Genomic DNA, 17,992 nt, shown 5'->3' with positions numbered 1-17,992 from the left:
GCGGATTTCTGAGTTTGAGGCCAGCCTGGTCTACAGAGTGAGTTCCAAGACACCCAGGGCTACACAGAGAAACCTGTCTCCAAAAACAAAAAAAGATGTCTTTTGTATCCCAGGATGATCTTGAACTTCTGATCCCCCTGCCTCTACCCCCTACCTCCCAAGTGCTAGGATTACAAGTGTCTCTCCCTACTCTGTCTCTGGGCAGGCTTGCGCCCAATGCAAAATGCAGGGTGCTCCTTTCCTTTTAGTGATTCCTTCTAGGGCACCTCCACTCTGGCCACTACACGGACCAGCACAGCCTCTTGCAAGACTCCCATGTCTACTCTTTCCCAGCCATCCCAAAATGCCAGAGCAGAAATTGTTTAAAAATAAATGTATTTTTATTTCAGTAGCATATAATCACATTCGAAAAATAAACACAAATTTGATCCAAAGAGGAATAAAGAACCTTGTCCCACAGTCCCAGCAGAGCCACCGTGGTTTCCTATCGTCACAGCTTCAAGCAGCTGCTGCCCCCTCTCACTGGGTGCCACATCGTATGCAGGGTTGTGGGGAAAACTTGTCAGCCCTTCCCTACACCCTCAAGGGATGATCATGAGAAGTTACATAACTCCTTTTCGTGTCTCTCACTTATTTCAACCAGTTTCTTCACCATAATTATTCCTGCTTACTGACTGACTGACTAACTGATTGATTGATTGATTGAGAGAAGATTGATTGATTGATTGATTGAGAGAAGGTCTCATATAACTCTAGCTGACCTGAAATTTACTGAGTCAACCAGGCCGGTCTTGAATTCACAAGAGATTCTCCACCCCATGTTTTGGGCATGCTAAGATTAAAGGCATATACCACCATGCCCAGTTATTTTTGTTCTTTTAAAGTTTCTTTGAGATAGGATCTTTTTAAGTTGCCCATACTGGAACTCTCCATGTAGCCCAGGCTAGCTTTAGACCTCAATTCTCCTGCCCTGGCCACCCTAATGCTAGGATACCGATGTGTGCCACATCTAGCTTGCCTTACTTTTAATCTTTTCTTCAAAACAGTTATGGGGAAGGGGTTCCGGAGCAATTGGCTCAGCACTTACTGCTCTCCCAGAGGATTTGAGCTCAGCTCTCAGCCCCACACATGGTGGCTTACAACCTCCTGTAACTCCAGCTTTAAGGGACTCTGACACCCTCTTCTGGTTTCTGGGCACCTGCACTCATGTACACATAAGTAAAAATAAATCTTAAAAAAGAAAGTTTTATGGTTCAAGCTTGTAATCCCAATACTTGTGAGGTTGAGGCAGGAGGATGACTGTGAGTCCAAGTGCAGGCTGGGCTATATAATAAGTACCAGGCCAGGACACGGAATCCCTATGGGGTGGGGGAAGCAGAAGACATCTCTAGTCAACTGAGCAAGAACAGAACACTCTGTGTTGAAAACAAATAAGGCTGCCTGATATTTTGATGGAATCAACGATCTGGCAGATGACAGGAAGCAGCAGATGTCTTACACAAGGGTGTCAGCCAGCTACTTGCTAAGGCACCAAACAAGTGGCTCAGCCATCCTCGATGACTGGAGGGCGAGGTGTAAGGAGCAGGTTTCGATTTTGTTGTGTTAAATCAAAGACTCATTTGAAAATGCTTTGGAGAAGAGGGTGGGGTGGCAGGGTCCCAGTTTGGCTTGCCAATCAATCTGTGTGAAATATGGCAACACTGACATCCTGGGCTTGGATGATGACTTAGTTAGGAGGATTGGCACTGTGCAAACTACCCCAAATAGATACAGGGTACACAGTTCCCCTGGTGACATGAAGGTGTTGAATTGTCCTGTTGGGATCTGGTAGGCCAGAAAGGAAGATGGTTGCAGGTAGGTCAGATGGCTAGGAGAGCTTGGACCCAGCCACGACTCTCCTAGGGAGAGAGGATGATCCCAGGAAGGGGCTTTGGGTTGTGTCCCTGGACGTCTGAGTGACCTCCATGACGACCGATGGAGGCTGGTGAGGAACAGTAGTACCTGCACTCTGGGGCTATGGGAAATCATGATGTGATCACCATGCTGTCCTTGTGGGCAATGCTTTCCTCGTGGCTTCTTTGCTAATCTGTTGGCTGAGTGTGGACTTGGGAGGGAAAGCAAGGAAGAGAGGAGCATCAGGGCAGCCCAGAGCTGGGCAAGTGTCAACATTTCCGTGCCCACGGCGGCAGGCACAGCATCACCTTAAACCTGCCCAGGCAGGCATCAAGGAAGGCATGGCTCAGGATGCCAGGCAGCAGGGTGGGAGAGGGACACACAGGCTGCCGATGCCTGGGAGTGTGATCTTGGGGACAGGGCAGCACTGAGGTGCCCTGCTCCCGAGAAGTCAGTTGGACAGATGACCTTGCAGGAGTTTCCTGTCTCTGCCCCATACAAGCCCTCTGGGCCTGTGATGCCCAGCCTGACTTCCAGGGAAGGCATCACAGTGTGAAAAGAAGGGTGGCATAAGGGCAGGCCTCCTGGATAAGGACACTAGGAGATATCTGATGCTTCTGAGTTGGGGTCCATATCTGTATTGGGAAGCAGAGATCCCAACTGTCTGCCCCACTGCTGAAGACTCTAAGCCTTGACTCTCCTACGCCCACTGTGGAAACAAAGGGCCTTCAGCTTTGAGATGTTCCCCAGGTAGAGTGAAGGCCATCTGCAGAGTGAACCAGAAGGAAAATGAAAAGGAGTTTGGCTGGTCCTAGACGCAGACACACAAGGCCAGCATGGTGCTTACTTAGTGATGGTCCAAGTTGGACACAAGCTGGATGTGGAAGGCAGCTCATACCTGACAGAAGGTATCCTCCTCTTGACCTTGCATCTAGCACCAGGGGCCAGCCCAGGAAGGGACACCGCTATGTGACCCTAACCCAGCCTTCTGCACTCTATGGGCAGTCCCGTTGTCTGTTATCTCTGTGATGGTCCTGAGCAGCCTGAAAAGTGGGAGAAGAGGCTTCTCTGGCAGAGGTTTTCTGGAGAGGTGCCAGTCACCATAGTCTGGGGAAGGATGCTCAGAGCTCCTCTTTGTTGCTGTCAAGGGATTGAGTCAGAGGCCCTGGAGCTGAGGAGTGGTCACCAAGCCACCGACTGCTGTTCTCCATGGCCGTGTAGTCCTGCAGGAGCCTGCTTTCCACACCATGCTGCCAAAGGCTCTTGGTGCTTGAGAGCCCCTGCATTCTCAGGTATCCCTGCTGGCAAAAGGGCGGCAGCCTCTGGCGTGTGAGCGTGAACAGGAAACAGGACTCTATGTGAAGACAAAAGGAGGTATCAGGCCAGGCTTGGGAGACAAGCATGGAGAGGAGCTGAGGCAATGCTGGGGACCTAGGTAACCACATATTATACTTTCTACCTAGCAGTCATCTTGGTTTTCTTTTCTTTTTTTTTTTTTAAGATCTATTTATTTATTATATGTAAGTACACTGTAGCTGTCTTCAGACACTCCAGAAGAGTGCGTCAGATCTTGTTGCAGATGGTTGTGAGCCACCATGTGGTTGCTGGGATTTGAACTCTGGACCTTTGGAAGAGCAGTCGGGTGCTCTTACCCACTGAGCTATCTCACCAGTCTCCCATCTTGGTTTTCATATGGTATATACGACTCTATACTCCCTGCACTTAGCCATCACTATCAACAGGACCATCACAGTGGTATATTATACCTGAGTTGGGTAATCCTTACGTGCTGATTAGCTTTCTGTCCGCTGGACACAGGATAGGGTCATCTGGGAAGAGGGCCCCATTTTATTTTATTTTATTTTATTTTTTTATTTTTTGCTTTTTCGAGACAGGGTTTCTCTATATAGCCCTGGCTGTCCTGGAACTCACTTTGTAGACCAGACTGGCCTCGAACTCAGAAGTCCACCTATCTCTGCCTCCCAAGTGTTGGGATTAAAGGCGTGTGCCACCACCACCCAGCTTATTTTATTTTGTTTTATTTATTTATTTTGTTTTTTTTTCGAGATAGGGTTTCTCTGTGTAGCCCTGGCTAACCTGGAACTCACTCTGTACCAGGCTGGCCTTGAACTCAGAAATTCACCTGCCTCTGCCTCCCGAGTGCTCTCTCTACATAGCCTTGGTTATCCTGGAACCCACAATGTAGACCAGGCTGGCCTCAAACATAAGATCTGCCTTCCTCTGCCTTCCTGCTGCTGAGATTAAAGGCATGCTGGCTGAAGAGGAAACCTTAACTGCAGGGTTGCCTCCATCTGATTTCTGGTAGGCAAGTCTGTGGGGGATTAGTGTGGCAGTGCCCAGCTCACTGTGGTTGGTGCATCCCTGGGCAGGTGGTCCCAGTTGCATAAGAAAGCTGTCTGAGCAAGCTATGGGGAGCACAGGCCAGCAAGGGTGCTCCTTCATTACCCTTGCTTCAGTTCCTGCCTTTCATTCACAATGAACTGTGACCTGGAAGTGTAAGAGGGAGGAATATACCTTTACCCCCCACACTGCTGGTCTTGGTATTTTATCACAGCAATGGAAAGCAAACTAGGATATCTTATCTTGTTTGTAATGGCTTCAGAGCTTAAGAACAGACACGCAACAATTTGGGAAAGCTAAAGGGAAGCCATAAAGTGAAAATGCGCTAGTTCTATTCAGAATAAGGAAAGAGTTGCCTTGTATGCAGCTGCTAAGTGCTGTGGTAAACTGAATCTTGCATGTGGGAACCCAGGAGAGGGAAAAAGAAATCCTCGGGGCACTGATAAATATCACATAAAACAAACAGACATTAAATCTGTGTGGGAACACTTAACACATGGATACACTTTCATATTCTGACATCAAAGTGTTCTGCCAGCAATCATCAAATCTAATTGAGATTTCATTTTGGGATTCCCCAAAGTTAGTGGGCCCAAGCCCCTGGCTCTAAGTAGAGATTTGGCTATATTCACTCAGGCATTCACTGGGGGTCTTGGCCCACATCCTGCATGGTCTGGATGGAAACACATCCAGGGTACCAAACAAAGGCTGGGTGGGGATAAGCCACTGGTCTTTTGTGGACTCTTGGAGCCTTGAGGAATGGGCAGGCAGTTTGAAGCCAAGGGCTCCCTTTTCTAGGCATTTCAGGAGTCTGTATGATCAAGGTTGGCTGCTCACAGACTATAGGAACTGCAGAGGTGATCAGCTCGGGCTCTGCTCTGTGGGTTAACCAAGATAGGATGATACTTAGCTGATTAGGACTGGCGTGTCACACAGTAGCAAGTCAGCTCCCAAGCTATCATTTCAAAGTAGACTCAGGATAAAGCAGGATGCTCTTTGACTGGCTGGAGGCGGTCTCTAACTTGACTTGGAGAATGGTGTCAGACATTTGACAGCTGTTTGACATGTTCTCTCAATGACAGAAAAAGCACTGGACTCAAAACATCCGGGGGTTTCAAAGGACAAAAATATTGGCTTATTTCTGTCATTTTCTCTTCTAGATCATTTGAGTTCTTGTCCTAGGTCCCTCTTTGTATTTAGCCGTCAGTTCTGCCTTCCAACTTACCAATTCTCTCTTTACCTCTGTCTAATCCATCAACTCCTTATATCAAGCTTCTCACTTCAAGCATAATTTCCATTAGTTTTATCTGCCTCGTTTTCTCTAGCTCTTCTTTACTTTTCTCCTGCCTTCTTTTTCCCTTTCCTTTTCCTGTGCTAGGCCTCAAACCCACGCATGGTAGCACTCTAACACTAAGATATACATCCCACCATCTGCCCTCTCAGAAACTTGGTTACCTGCATAGAAGCTACGCAGATCTGTGTCCAGACAGTTTTCCAAGAAGCGCCTCAATGGGAGGATGTGTCCTACTGGGGCTGTCCAGTCAGTCAGGAAGTCCTCCACGATGTGATGGATGGCCACAGGCCGAGGCAGGGGCCACTGCGCAGGACGGAACCGCATATCTTGCTCTGTAGGAGGAGGGAGGCATCAGGGCCTGGCCCTTCATGCTGGCACATCCCCCTTCTCTCATGATTGCCTTCCTGTGGTGGTTCTGCCAGGCTGTGGTCAGCTTGGCCACCAGCCACCTTCATGTAGCTGGAGGAAGAGGAACCAGAGCTGCTGCCTGTGGTTTCTGAGTGCTCACATGGACCAGTGAGCATAGAGTGTTCATCTAGACTCACCCTGCCCTCTAAGCGCCCACCCCATAGGCCACTAGACCAACACTGCCCATCCCTGGAAACCAGACTCTAGGAGGTGGCCAATCCTAGTTGGCCAGTGTTCAGGCTGCCGACTACAGACCTGCACTCCCCATTCCCCACCTTCTGAAGCTGCCTCTGCCCTGGGGAACAATCCCCAGCTGGGCCACCTCTTCCTTTTTGGGGGACAAGGTCTCAAGTAGCCCGAGGTTGTTCTGCCTCTGTTTCTCCTATGCTGAGATTACAGAAGGGTGGCTCAGTACACTCAGCTCTGAGACAGGAGCTCACTAGATAGCCTAGGCTGGCCTTGAGCTCATGGCAAACCTGCCCCAGCCTCCTTAGCCCTGGGGTGACAAGCACCTGTCTGGAGCACCCCTCATCAACCTGAGACCTTTCAAGCTCTGAACTGAAAGGCTTGATACCTCGGCTGTGCCTTTGGGCCACCGGCAGATCGTGTGTCCCCTCCTGCAGTCCTACATGGACTGACCATCAGCATCCCACTTTGTAGACCAGGAAGCAAGGCTCAGCAGAGTTAAGTAAAACGGCCAAGGTCAAAGTGATGTCAGTGCAGAAGTGTGAATTTGGCCTGGCGATTCTGTACTGGGTTCTTGTCCTTGTCCGGTTTATTGTTACTGTTGTTTGTGTGGGCACACATGTCACAGAGCCTGTGTGGTGGTCAGAGGACACATCGGGGCCGTCGGTTCTCTTCTTCTACCTTTGCGTGGGTTCCAGGGATTGAACCTAGGTCTCCAGGCTTCCATGGTAAGTGCCTCTAACCACTCAGTCATCTTACCCACCATTCTTCTTACAACTCACCTGCAGTACCTCCCCCCACTTTGAGACACCACAACATGACAGCACTCCTTTCACTACATAGTACCCAGAGACCATGTGTGGCTTACTCGGGTACCCCGAGTGCCCTCTGTCAGCTGTAGAAGTTCTGAATGTCCTTGTGGTGCCTGCTTTGTAGATAGAGGTGGTCCAGGAAGAGGCCTCTGAAGAGGCTGAGTGCAGGGAGGGTGGAGGGCAGCTTACCAGTGGGGAGGTGTCTGTAGTAGTAGATGACAGGGTGAAGGAAGTTAGACATCCAGGCATCTTCTATGTGTGCCACAGACCGGTCATAATAGAAGACGTCCTTCTCAGGCCCAGAGAAGTTTTTGCCATATTCCATGTTGATGACAAAGAGCCCATGCCGTGCTGTCCTCCCTGTGAGCATCTCCAGCTGGGCCAGCATCTGCATAGGGAACTCCTCCAGGTACTCAAAGGCTGTGGCGTTCCTGTGGGTGGGACCCGGGAGCACTCAGGACCAGGGAGGGGTGCAGGTTCACCACAGGGGTAGTGCTGTGGACTGACCAGGAACCTTCCACCCTATAATACCGCTGTGGCAGCTGTGCCTTCTGGAATATCTGGGGCAGGTTCCAGAAAGCTCTCTTCAACCTGAGAGTATGCCAGGGGCAAGGGTGTTCCAGGATGAGGTCAGGGAGGTCAGGGGATTTGAGTAAAGGAGGTATGGGGTGAATGTATGCGTAAGTGGATGGAGAAGGGGAGCTGTTGGCCCCAGGGGCGTGGGGGGCAGGGACAACAGTATGACTATCCTTTTAAAAGGGTGGCTGGTGGCTACCGAGGGCAGAGTGACTGTGTTGGGAGGCCACTGGGCCATTGTGGGTGTTGGGACTAGGATGCTGAGTGAGCCCTGGGTTCTGGCATGAGCCCCTGCTCTAGACAGCTCTGGCACTCACGGAAGGGGTGCTGAGGGGAAGGCAAGGAGGTATGCTGAGCTCCTGGCCTCCCCGTGTCCCTGACCTAGGGGTTGAGCAGCCGGGGCTTTGGATCAAGGGGTGTCCTCTGACTTAGGCATCTTCCTGTGTCTCACCTGCCTGTCCTCTGTAAAGTCCTCCCTTGCTCTCTCCTGACACGTCCTGTACTGTATCCTTGGGCTCTGTTTGTCCTGGATGTGCCAGTAATCATTTGATCTAAAAGGGCCAAGCAGGTCCTTGCCTGAGGGGACTCTTATCTTCACCCTTCAATGCTGCAAGGGAATTATGCTCATTTTGTAGATGAGGCAAGAAGTGCAGAGCTTAAATAACCCCCCCTCCCAAACCATACAGTAAGATGCCTAAAATCCGGGGTTTACATGTGGGCTGTCTCGAAGACCTTGTGGTATTTACCTCGCTGACTTCCTTGCCACAGTAGATTAGCCTCTGCAGGCCTCCTTTGCACAAGAAACAACCGGACCACTTAGCACACAGAATAGTACCAGAAGCAAGGGGCAGGGTGTCTGGGTAAAGCAGGGTTGGGGGAGATGAAGTGGGAAGGGTTACTCACTCCTTCAACAAGATGATGTCAGCCAGCACACTGAACATCTGGTACAGCCCAGAAGCCTCATTTACACGCCGAATGATGGAGCTGGTCAGCTGTGTGATGGGGTACTCTATGGATGGCCAGGGGATGCCATGATGCCGATGTTCCAGTAGCCGGTGGACAGCACGCACTGAAATGGCCAGAGGGAGGAAGGGCCAAGATTTTATCTTGGCTCAGTGGAGAGAGGCCCAGGCCTGAGAACAGTGGCAGTGAGAGCTAAAAGTATAGGTCTATGTAGAGTATATACAGACATAGAGTATATACAGAGAATATGTAGAGTGTATATATAGTATATACAGAGTATACAGAGTATATGTAAAGTGTTTACAGAGTATATGTAGAGTATATACAGTATATACGTAGAGTATATACAGGGTATATATAGAGAGTGTATACAGAGTAAATGTAGACTATATATAAAGTATATATAGAGTATACAAGGCCAGGTGGCAAATATTTCTTCTTCATAGTCACATGCAGTCAGGGACCCTGCTCCATTCTGTCTCTTGGGTATCAGGCAGAGTATGGGTGCGGTGGATTTGGGTGTGAGTGGTTTACCCCTGCTTGAGGCTATCTGTACATGGAAGTTTCCCTGCCAATGTCATCCTTTACACTGGGTGAGATACACTGTATCTAACCCTGATACAGAGCTTTCCATCCTCCTTGGAGGTCATCTCTAAGGCCTCATGGACATTCTGGCTGCTTCTGTTGTTCTCAGCTCAAATCTACCCGTCACTGTCTTGTTGTGAGATCTCTTGTAGAAGGCAGCTGTTGGCGCCCAAGCCAGTACTCAGGAGGTTTACTTCCCACCTGGGGCTGCTCTACCTATAGTGGAATGTGCCAGCCAACACAATTACTTGTTCTTCCAAAGTTAATAAAACACCCAATGCAATGAGGCTGGGCCACAAGCCAGCTGCTCATAAGAAAGGAGACAGCGGCAAAAATAGAGGGGTCTGGGAGGTGTCTGGGATGGAGAACAAGCCTGGCACCTCAAGAATGCAAGACCTTTGCAGAGCAGGTGACAGCATGCTGAGGCGTGGGACTTTCCAGGGGGTGCAAGAGAAACCATGAAAGATCAAACTCAGAAAATGGCGAAATTTCCTCATTGCTTTTGGTACTGTGGAAGGAACCTGGAGTCTTGTACATGTGAAACAAGTGTTCTGTCACTAAGCTACATTCTGTCCCTTTTCTTACTTTGAGAAGGGTCTAAGTTGCCCAGGCTGGCCTTGGACTCACTATGTAGCTTTCCCTGTCAACTAGAAAGGGCATTGAAGTGTAAACTCTGGGCCTGAGGTGACAAAAGCCATCAAACTAAATGGAAACAGGAGGATGTGGACTCAAGGCCCTTAGGGTTTGGTTGTGGCCCACGTAGTGGTAGCCAGGCAATGTGGCACCCACTCCATGGGCTAAAGGGACTTCTCTAGGTGTCACCACCTGAGGAGCTGTGAGCCTGCTAGGATCTCCCAGTAACACCTTTTTTGCTTCTAAAGATACACACCAGGGGACTGACAGCTGATCTCCAGGGTTGCTCAGATGAGCTTAAGTATTTAATGTCACCTGCCAGGCAGGAGAGCCGGGGATGTATTCTCAAGCATCAGCCAGCAGCGTCATCCCCACAGTGCCCACTCTAACCTGGGAGTGAGGGCATGATCTCCCCAGGCAGAGGGCAATGCCAAGTTTGCTATCACCTCTTACTTTTCATGCTACAGAGAAACTCATCGGGCTGGCAATGTGGCTTGGCAGGTAAGAAGGCTTGACCTGCCATCATTCCTGAGTTTAATCCTCAGGTCCCACATAGTGGAAGGAGAAAACTGACTCCCCAAAGGCCGTCCCCAGACGTGGACACATACGCTGTGGCACATGTGTGACCCCAGTAAGTGATTACAGATTTTGTGTGGTTTTGTCTTTTTCAGCTTTTCTACAATAAGCACATAATTCTTTGCATCAAGATCTGTGCAGGGGCCCCTCCTCTGAGCGCCACATCATCTGCCTTATTGCCTGCATGAAGAAAACAAAGCACAAACCATGTGTGGTAGTGCACATCTGTAATCTCAGAAACAGGGAGGCTGAGGCAGGAGGATTGGGAGTTTGAGGCTAGCCTGGGCTATCACAGCCTGCTCCAAATGTTTTACTACCGTTACCTCTTGTAGGTCATTTTTCTCCCCCTGGCTCAGTACTGTGGACCCTGGACTGGGGTTGAGGATACACGGACCAACAAGACTCAGGCCCCCCGAGTAAAAGCTTCCCCTGGATGCCTGAGAACAAGGACAGACTCGATCTCCCACCCACTGAGTGCAAAGCAGGCCCTGCAAGCAAACTCCATCCCAAGCCCATGGCATCTGACCCTCCTGAAATGCGGGTAAGAGCTAAACAGCTCACTCAGTGGTTTTGGGCCATTGCTTCCTCCATGGAGGGGAGAAAAGGGCAGGAGAAGCTGCCTTCTAAAAACCAGAGACTAAATCAAACACAAGCAACACTCTCTGGCCCTCAGCTGTTTCCTCAGGAAAAGACAAAGGCTGTGCTGGCCCGGTGGCTCAGTGGCTCAAAGCGCTTGCTATCTATGCAAGCTGAAGAACTTGAGTTTGAACTCCACAACTCATGGTGGAAGGAGGCTGACTCCTGCAAGCTGTCTTCTGACCTTCATATGCATGCCATGGTACCTGTTCTGTGCACATGTGTGAGTGTGCATGTACACACATGTGCACACACACATTATTATAATAAAAAAGAGAAAAGCAAAGGCTTTCTAGCCACCACAAGGTGCTAGGGATGCCCGGGCTCAGCTTCCAGATGATACTCAACATGCAGCAATCTTATTTCTCTTCCTCACTTTTTGTTTCTGTTTTTCCTTCACATTACAAAGTATCAGTTTCTGGTTGGGGATTGTTCTCATGCAACAATCAAATCATCACCATCACCCTCATCACACTCACCCTCATCATCATCATCATCATCATATCGAACACAGGGCTTCCGGGACACTAAATGCTCTGCCACTGTGCTGTGTCCTCAGCCCTCAAATTAATTAATTAATTAATTAATTAATTTTGTATTTTACAGGCAATCATTATTAAGACAGTGCCATTTTTACTACTGAAAGTCTCACAGGAAGAGCTGACATAATCAATTAGAACTTTCACTGAGGGGTTCCTACACTCCGGGTACATGAGCTGCCTCATGGGCACACACATTGAAGGGTACTACCTTATCTAGCCCTGTGAGACTGGCACATCTTAGACAACCCATCCCCTTGACCACACTTTCACTTAACTGCATGGGACTGAGCATGTCACAGCCACCCTCAGAGGTATCTACTATCATGCTGCTTCTAGGCGAAATCTCCAGATCATGAAAACATCCTTTTGATGCGTTTGAAAGTCAGGAGCCCTGGGACAGTGGTCCGTTAGCCAGGCTTACCTGTGTATCGGAATCCATGGATGAAGCCGCCAGCGGATTTCCGGTAGTCCACTGAGTGGCTGGCGGTCCCTAGGATAAAGAGACCCCGGCTTCCTTTGGACTCATAGCTGGCTTTGATCAGTGGGTATTTCTTGCTGAACTCAGTCCCCGAGGAGAGTCTGAGGGACCTGCCAGTGAGAAGGGTTGTTAGGAACAAGAGCTGCTGGGGACAAGGCCCCTGGCGCCCTCCTGCACTCTGAGATGCTCTCCTGAAGCCTTCCATAATCCCCAGGGAGGCCTGAAGGTGCTCCTGAGGGGTCCCCACATCCACCCCACTTAGACTCACTGGTCAAAAATGGAGAAGTCAAACGTCCATCCCAGGCAGCGGATGACACGGTCGTAGGCCACCCGCATGGCAAAGTTGTCGTTGTCATCCTCGGGGAGGGGAATAGAGTCGGCACTCTGGCTGCTGTTATTTTCCAGGAGGAACTTCAGGGTGATGTGGAACTTGCCCTTGCTGTCCTTCACGAGGGCCAGATACTCCAGGTCTGATTCCAGGAGGCCGTCTAGTGATTTCAGCTGGTAGGTGTCCAGTAGGCCATTGTTGATGGCTCTGGGGCCCCAAAAGCAGGCAAGAGAAGACAGAGGATCAGGAGGGCTGTCGGGTGCAGCCGAGGTTGGGGAAACGCCCATATTTGAGACCTTCTAACTCAAGGGAAGCTTCAACCCCACAGACATAACTCCAGGAGTTTGTGAACTTCTTTCTGTTTTTTTTTTTTTTTTCTTTTTTCTTTTGGTAAAGATAAGGTCCTATGATGTGTAAGCTGGCTTCAAATTCACTAAGTAGCCAAGGCTGACCTTAGACTTTGATCCTCCAGCCTCTACCACCTGAGTGCTGAGCTGAGACTACGGGTGTGCATCAGCTCGCCTTACTTGTGTGGAGCTGGGGACTGAACCCAGGGAGTCAAGCACTCACCAGGCCCCCGTGGTAGATCCTTAAGAGGTGGAGCCTAGTGGCAGATCACTGGGTCATGCCCTCGGAAGAGATGAAGACAGTTCTGTTGGGAGCCCTGTAAGTTCCAGGTAGAGGTTTGCTATAGAAGGGAGCCCGACCTCCCCCTTGTTCTGGCTTCCCATCCTGTTATGGAACCTTACTGTCTGACATGTGTGCCTGCTGCTGTGATACCATCTGCTATGGGGTGCTGGTGAGAGAGGAATAGACGGGAGACTTAGCCTCTGAAATCATGAACTCAGCCGCAGGCATTTTCTTATAGTATCAAGAAACAGCTTAGTACAGGATGTATGGTACAGAATATGTAAGCAGGAATGTAGCCTACCTGACATCTCCAACATAGTGGGTGGCCCAGGAGAGGCGGACCCGGGAACGGCTCAGCATGTGGACAAAGTTTGTGACACCCAAGATGTTTTCTGCTGTCTCAAAGGCTGAGTTCCCATGGCCCAGGATCAACACATTCTGGCCCACAAAGTCTTCAGGATCCACGGACACAGACTCGTACCCCTCCACATACTCAGAGCCGGGGAAGTCAACCAGTTTGGGGACTGCCAGACCAGTGGCTACAAGCAGGACGCTGCAGGTGGGGGACACAGAAAGATGACTCATTTCTTCAGTTGTACAACCACTCAGTGTGGATCTCCTTGCCTCATCCAGATTCCAGGCTCCTCAAGGACACGTCCACTCAGATGTTTACCCATTCACTCTTCCAGTTACTGACCCACGCCAGTGTGCCTCTCTCTAAGCTAGCCACAGAGCTTCATGCTTTATTGGAGGGATACCATACCTAGGGATTAAGTTTGCTCACTGATCCTATGATAAAGCAAAACTCTCTCCTTTAATCTCTCACACAGCGATGAGCTTCGTTTTCCCCAGGGGGTATGCACTCCACTCTGGCATTCAGGGTCCTCTCGTGCTGGCAAGCCAGGCACACACATCTTCTACCCATACTGTGCTGGTACATTCATCTAGATCTTATCTACTCCTCTATCTTCCCACTCCCCAGCTGGTATCCCCTGCCCCGTTTCATGAGGGAGGAGACATGGGACATTGAGAGTCGGGGCATCAGAACTCCTTAAAGCAGGAAAGCCTCAATCTGAGCACAGAAGGGCCTGCTTCCAAAGTCCTGCTGAGATGTGAGCTTGATCTATAGCCTGGGATAGCCTTGGATCTAGCAATCCTCTTGCCTCAGTTTCTCTAATGCTGGAGTTACAGGCATGTGTGCTACTATGCCCAGCTCTGCTCTCTATACTGGCGGGGATTATAATGGGGTGGCTTTTTCTGGCTGCAGAACGGTTTGGCCACAAGGGATGCATATGGCAAACACTCCTTTGTTTTCTGACCCCTTTCCTCTTTGTGCCTCACTCCTTTCTACTCCAGTGAAGCTACCTAAAATCTAAGAGTCCCAGTCAAGACACCCCCCCCCCCTTTTTTTTTCTGAGCTGCAGGAACAGATGAACAATAGTTACACGCTTGTCTGGAGCCAGGAGTGAAGCTGACAGCCAGGAAGTGAACATGGAGTAGCAGACAGGACACAGGCTTAGGTACTAGCAAAACCCCAACCCAATGTAGCCCCACCCCGTTAGTGGTAAGACACAGCTTGTTGATCAAGGTCTTCAGAGCAGAGCCTCAGATCTGTGCCTGCTAAATGAGTGTTAGGGAGCATGTTCTCTAGGTTTCTTATGACGACTGAACAAGTTTGAGATGCCCACATAATGTCTCTTAAACCAAAGCAAGGTGACATCTGTATCTGGAAGCCATGCTTGTTTGGCCTTTCGATCTGGTTCTGTTCTGAAATCCTACTGGCTAGTGACTAACGTTGCCCAGACACTTCACCCTGCCTATCTCAGCATGGGTTTTGGGGACACTTATTTTAGAAAACTATCAGATGTGTCCAACCCGTGGCCTCTGGGCCACATGGGATCCAGGATAGCTATGATCATGACCCAGTACAACTTGCAAACTTACTTAAAATATGAGATTTTTGTATATGTATGTTTCACAACTTGGTTGCATGGTTTTAGAACTTGAATCCTGTGAATGAAAATGTAAAAGGTGCTGGGCAGTGGTGGCGCACGTCTTTAATCCCAGCACTTGGGAGGCAGAGGCAGGTGGATTTCTGAGTTCGAGGCCAGCCTGGTCTACAGAATGAGTTCCAGGACAGCCAGGGCTACACAGAGAAACCCTGTCTTGAAAAAAAAAAAAAAAAAAAGAAAGAAAGAAAGAGTAGTGTAGTAGTGAAAGAAAGAAAATGTAGTGTAGTAGTGTCAAAAGGCCGGACCTGCCTGCATGGGTTGCTGGCTATAAGCTAAGCTCACACACAGTATTCATCACCACAGGATCATAGTGAAGGCAATAGAGCCTGGCAAATCCTGTAGGATAAATTGCTAGATTTCCCCAAACATACTCAGCCACAGCTTTGTAAGGACGCACCTTAAAAAAGTTTTGCTTGGCACTGAACCTCATTGGGAGCAAGGAGTAGACCCTTTCTCATTCTCTCCAATCTCGAGGGCAATTCGGCTGTGTCCTGAGGCTCCTTACCTGCACTGGTAAACCTGGCCCTTCTGGTCCGTCAGAATGAAGTAATGGCCGTTCCAGGCTTGTGGATCCTTGTCCAGAGTCACATGGGTGATGTTTGTGTTGTATAACACATGGAGCCCCAGGCGCCGCGCGAAGTCACCCAGGTAGCGCACCATGTCGCTGGCGTCAGGAAAGTAAGCCTGTGAGTAGTGTCTGAAGAGCAGGTGTGGGTCGTCGCTGAGCAGCGAGTTCCAGTCGTGGCGGAGGTTGAACTCGGCGTTGGCCTTGCCCGTGTGCCGCTTGTTGATGCTGATGAGCTTGCGGTGGCGCGGGTAGCGAGTGAAGAAGCTGCCAGGTGCGGACTCGCGTTCGAATACCTCGTAGTCCCTGCCGGCTCGATGCAGGAGGGCGGCCATCTGCAGGCCCGCAGGACCGGCGCCCAGTACGCAGTAGTCCCGATGCGGACGGGAGCACACTGCCAGGTGCAAGGCTAGGGCCACCAGCAGCCCCGAGGGACCCATCCTGCGGCACAGTAGAGGAGAGGCCTCGCACCTCGTGGCTGGCAGCTGGTGAAGGCTTTCCCGAGGAACGAGAAACCAGCGCTTGAGCCTCCCAGGGATCTGGAGCGGGGCCAGGACTGAACCCTGGGACCTAGGGACTCATCTATCCCGTCTCCATCTCTTTCAGGTAGGATCAAGGGCCCACAGGAATTCTGAACCCCCAGCTCATCTCCATAGTCCTCTTTCCTAGGGTGTCAGACTCCCTTATTGTCATGGTAATTTCCACCCCAAGGGAGAGGCAGTTTCCCCAATTTCCACTCATTCTGGATGTGCCCTGCATTTTGGGAGGAGGTCTTCCCAGGTGGACCCTTCAGAGGCTCTGGTTGGTCTACCCACCTTTCACCCTGGGGTGGGAATGGGACCCTGAAGGAGGTGTGGTTTCTAAGGTCCCGCCCCAGCCCCCCCGGATCACGTGAGGATGCCCCGGCACACCTGCCGCGGTCTCCGCAATCCCGCACTGCTTCTGGCGCGTGCGCGGTGCCCAGGCTGAGCTTCCGACCCGCACGCTGCCGCCACCGATAGTCCAGCGATGCTCCCACGGCAGGCTGCAGTGGAGGGAAGCTACGGCTGACTCGCGCCACAGCGGCCACGCCCCTCCCCACTCCGGGCCAATAGCAGGGGGCGGGTCACGTGTGCCACGCGCAGCACGCCGGGACTGGTGGGGCTGCCGGGGCGCGAGTGGCTCACACGTGCTGTGAGCGCTGTTTCTGAGGGTAGAGGTGCCCTGGGGAACAGCAGGTCCATGATGGGACGCCTGGCCCTTCCTTTTGATTTGTACTAATCCTTGTGCCAGAAGATGAGAGATTTTTGGAGAAAACCTTGCCATTTATATCCCTTTATTACTGTAGAAGACTGAACCTAATTGGCCAGTTTTGTGGGACTGAGGAGAGTATGAGGCCAAGTCAGATGAACCAATTATTGTCTTAAGAGACTTGATCGTTCAGTTGTACGAAGGGTTGCCAAGGGAAGCGATTCCCAGCACTTTGTAACTGACTCGTCAATAAAAAGTGACAAGGTTTGCATAAAACAAAGATAAAGCTAAGTGGATTTTGAGACAGCATAGTGGCTCACTCTTGTATGTCCAGCAATCGTGAGACTGAGACAAGAGGACTGTGTGAAATCCTGCTTCAAACTCCCCAACCCAGAGGCTCAAACTGCAATTCTGTGTAGGAAGGAGGATTTGAATATTCAGGCTAGCTCCCTAGACCAAGTTACTCACCTGGCTAATTAGAATACTGTGTGCCTTTTGGAGGAAAGGATAGCGACCTTCACAAGGCGATGCAGAAGCCGAGGGTTCTTAGGAAAAACATCTGGGAAGGACTTTTCCAGCTTTGCGTGACAGTAGCTACTTCCCATTAAAAGGGAGCCGTGCTCCTGGAAGCCTAATCCGGACCTCGCCCACTTGCAGCTTCCCTCATTTGCCCTTAGAAATGTACCTTTATGATTTTCCTGGTGAAAGAAAGCACACCCAGGAATGCTGGTGTTCTCTTTAGAGCCTGCACTAAAAAAAGAAATCCCCCCTGGGGGCAGACATAAACTTTAGTTTATTGCCACCGTGGAGACCTCAGCCCACAGGTTTAGTCTGGAGCTATCCTGGGTAGGCAAGGTATCTCACCAAAAATAAAGCCGAGCATTTCATAGATACTGTGGAGAGGGTGGGCAGGCACCGAAAGGAACTAGAAAGTTGGTCTGCCTTTGGTGATGGGAATGGAATGCTGATCAGGAGCCCCACGCCTGGCTGAGGTGCAGGATTCCTAGCCATTGATCTACCGCCCACAGCGCAGGGTTACAGGAGCTTCTTGTAGGTGGATTGGACCAAGAGATCTGGATTCTGGGCCACTCCTGAAGCCCAAGACATTTGCCACACTACTTTATGTTGTTTGCACTCTACATTAAAATCTCAGTCAGGGCTGCTCCAAGCTTCAGATTCAGCATCTTTTGCTGGCTTCTTTAAGTTCAATCATGTTGCTGAAACCTGCCTCTTTAGGAAGACAATCCAATCCTGTTTCCTTTCCTACATAGCTCTGCTCCCACT

At 50.3% G+C, this 17,992-nt stretch overlaps 1 protein-coding gene across 1 annotated transcript; it reads right to left on the bottom strand.

Moving 5' to 3' along the window:
• Positions 1-412: 412 nt before the first annotated feature.
• Positions 413-16,502, bottom strand: Foxred2 (FAD dependent oxidoreductase domain containing 2). Its single transcript, XM_021184008.2, has 9 exons — positions 16,390-16,502; positions 15,419-15,919; positions 13,203-13,454; positions 12,212-12,478; positions 11,887-12,053; positions 8,434-8,599; positions 7,144-7,385; positions 5,710-5,880; positions 413-3,247 (listed from the first exon to the last, which is right to left on the bottom strand). Exons 2-9 carry the CDS (start codon positions 15,916-15,918, stop codon positions 3,015-3,017), a joined length of 1,998 nt encoding a protein of 665 aa, XP_021039667.1. The 5' UTR covers position 15,919; positions 16,390-16,502; the 3' UTR covers positions 413-3,014.
• Between the last annotated feature and the right edge of the window lie 1,490 nt (positions 16,503-17,992).

Source organism: Mus caroli, unplaced genomic scaffold, assembly GCF_978045245.1.
Source record: "Mus caroli unplaced genomic scaffold, Mus_caroli_1 scaffold_16, whole genome shotgun sequence".
Lineage (NCBI taxonomy): Eukaryota > Metazoa > Chordata > Mammalia > Rodentia > Muridae > Mus > Mus caroli.
The sequence above is the reverse complement of the archived record's forward strand: the minus strand, read 5'-3'. Positions and strand labels throughout refer to the sequence as shown.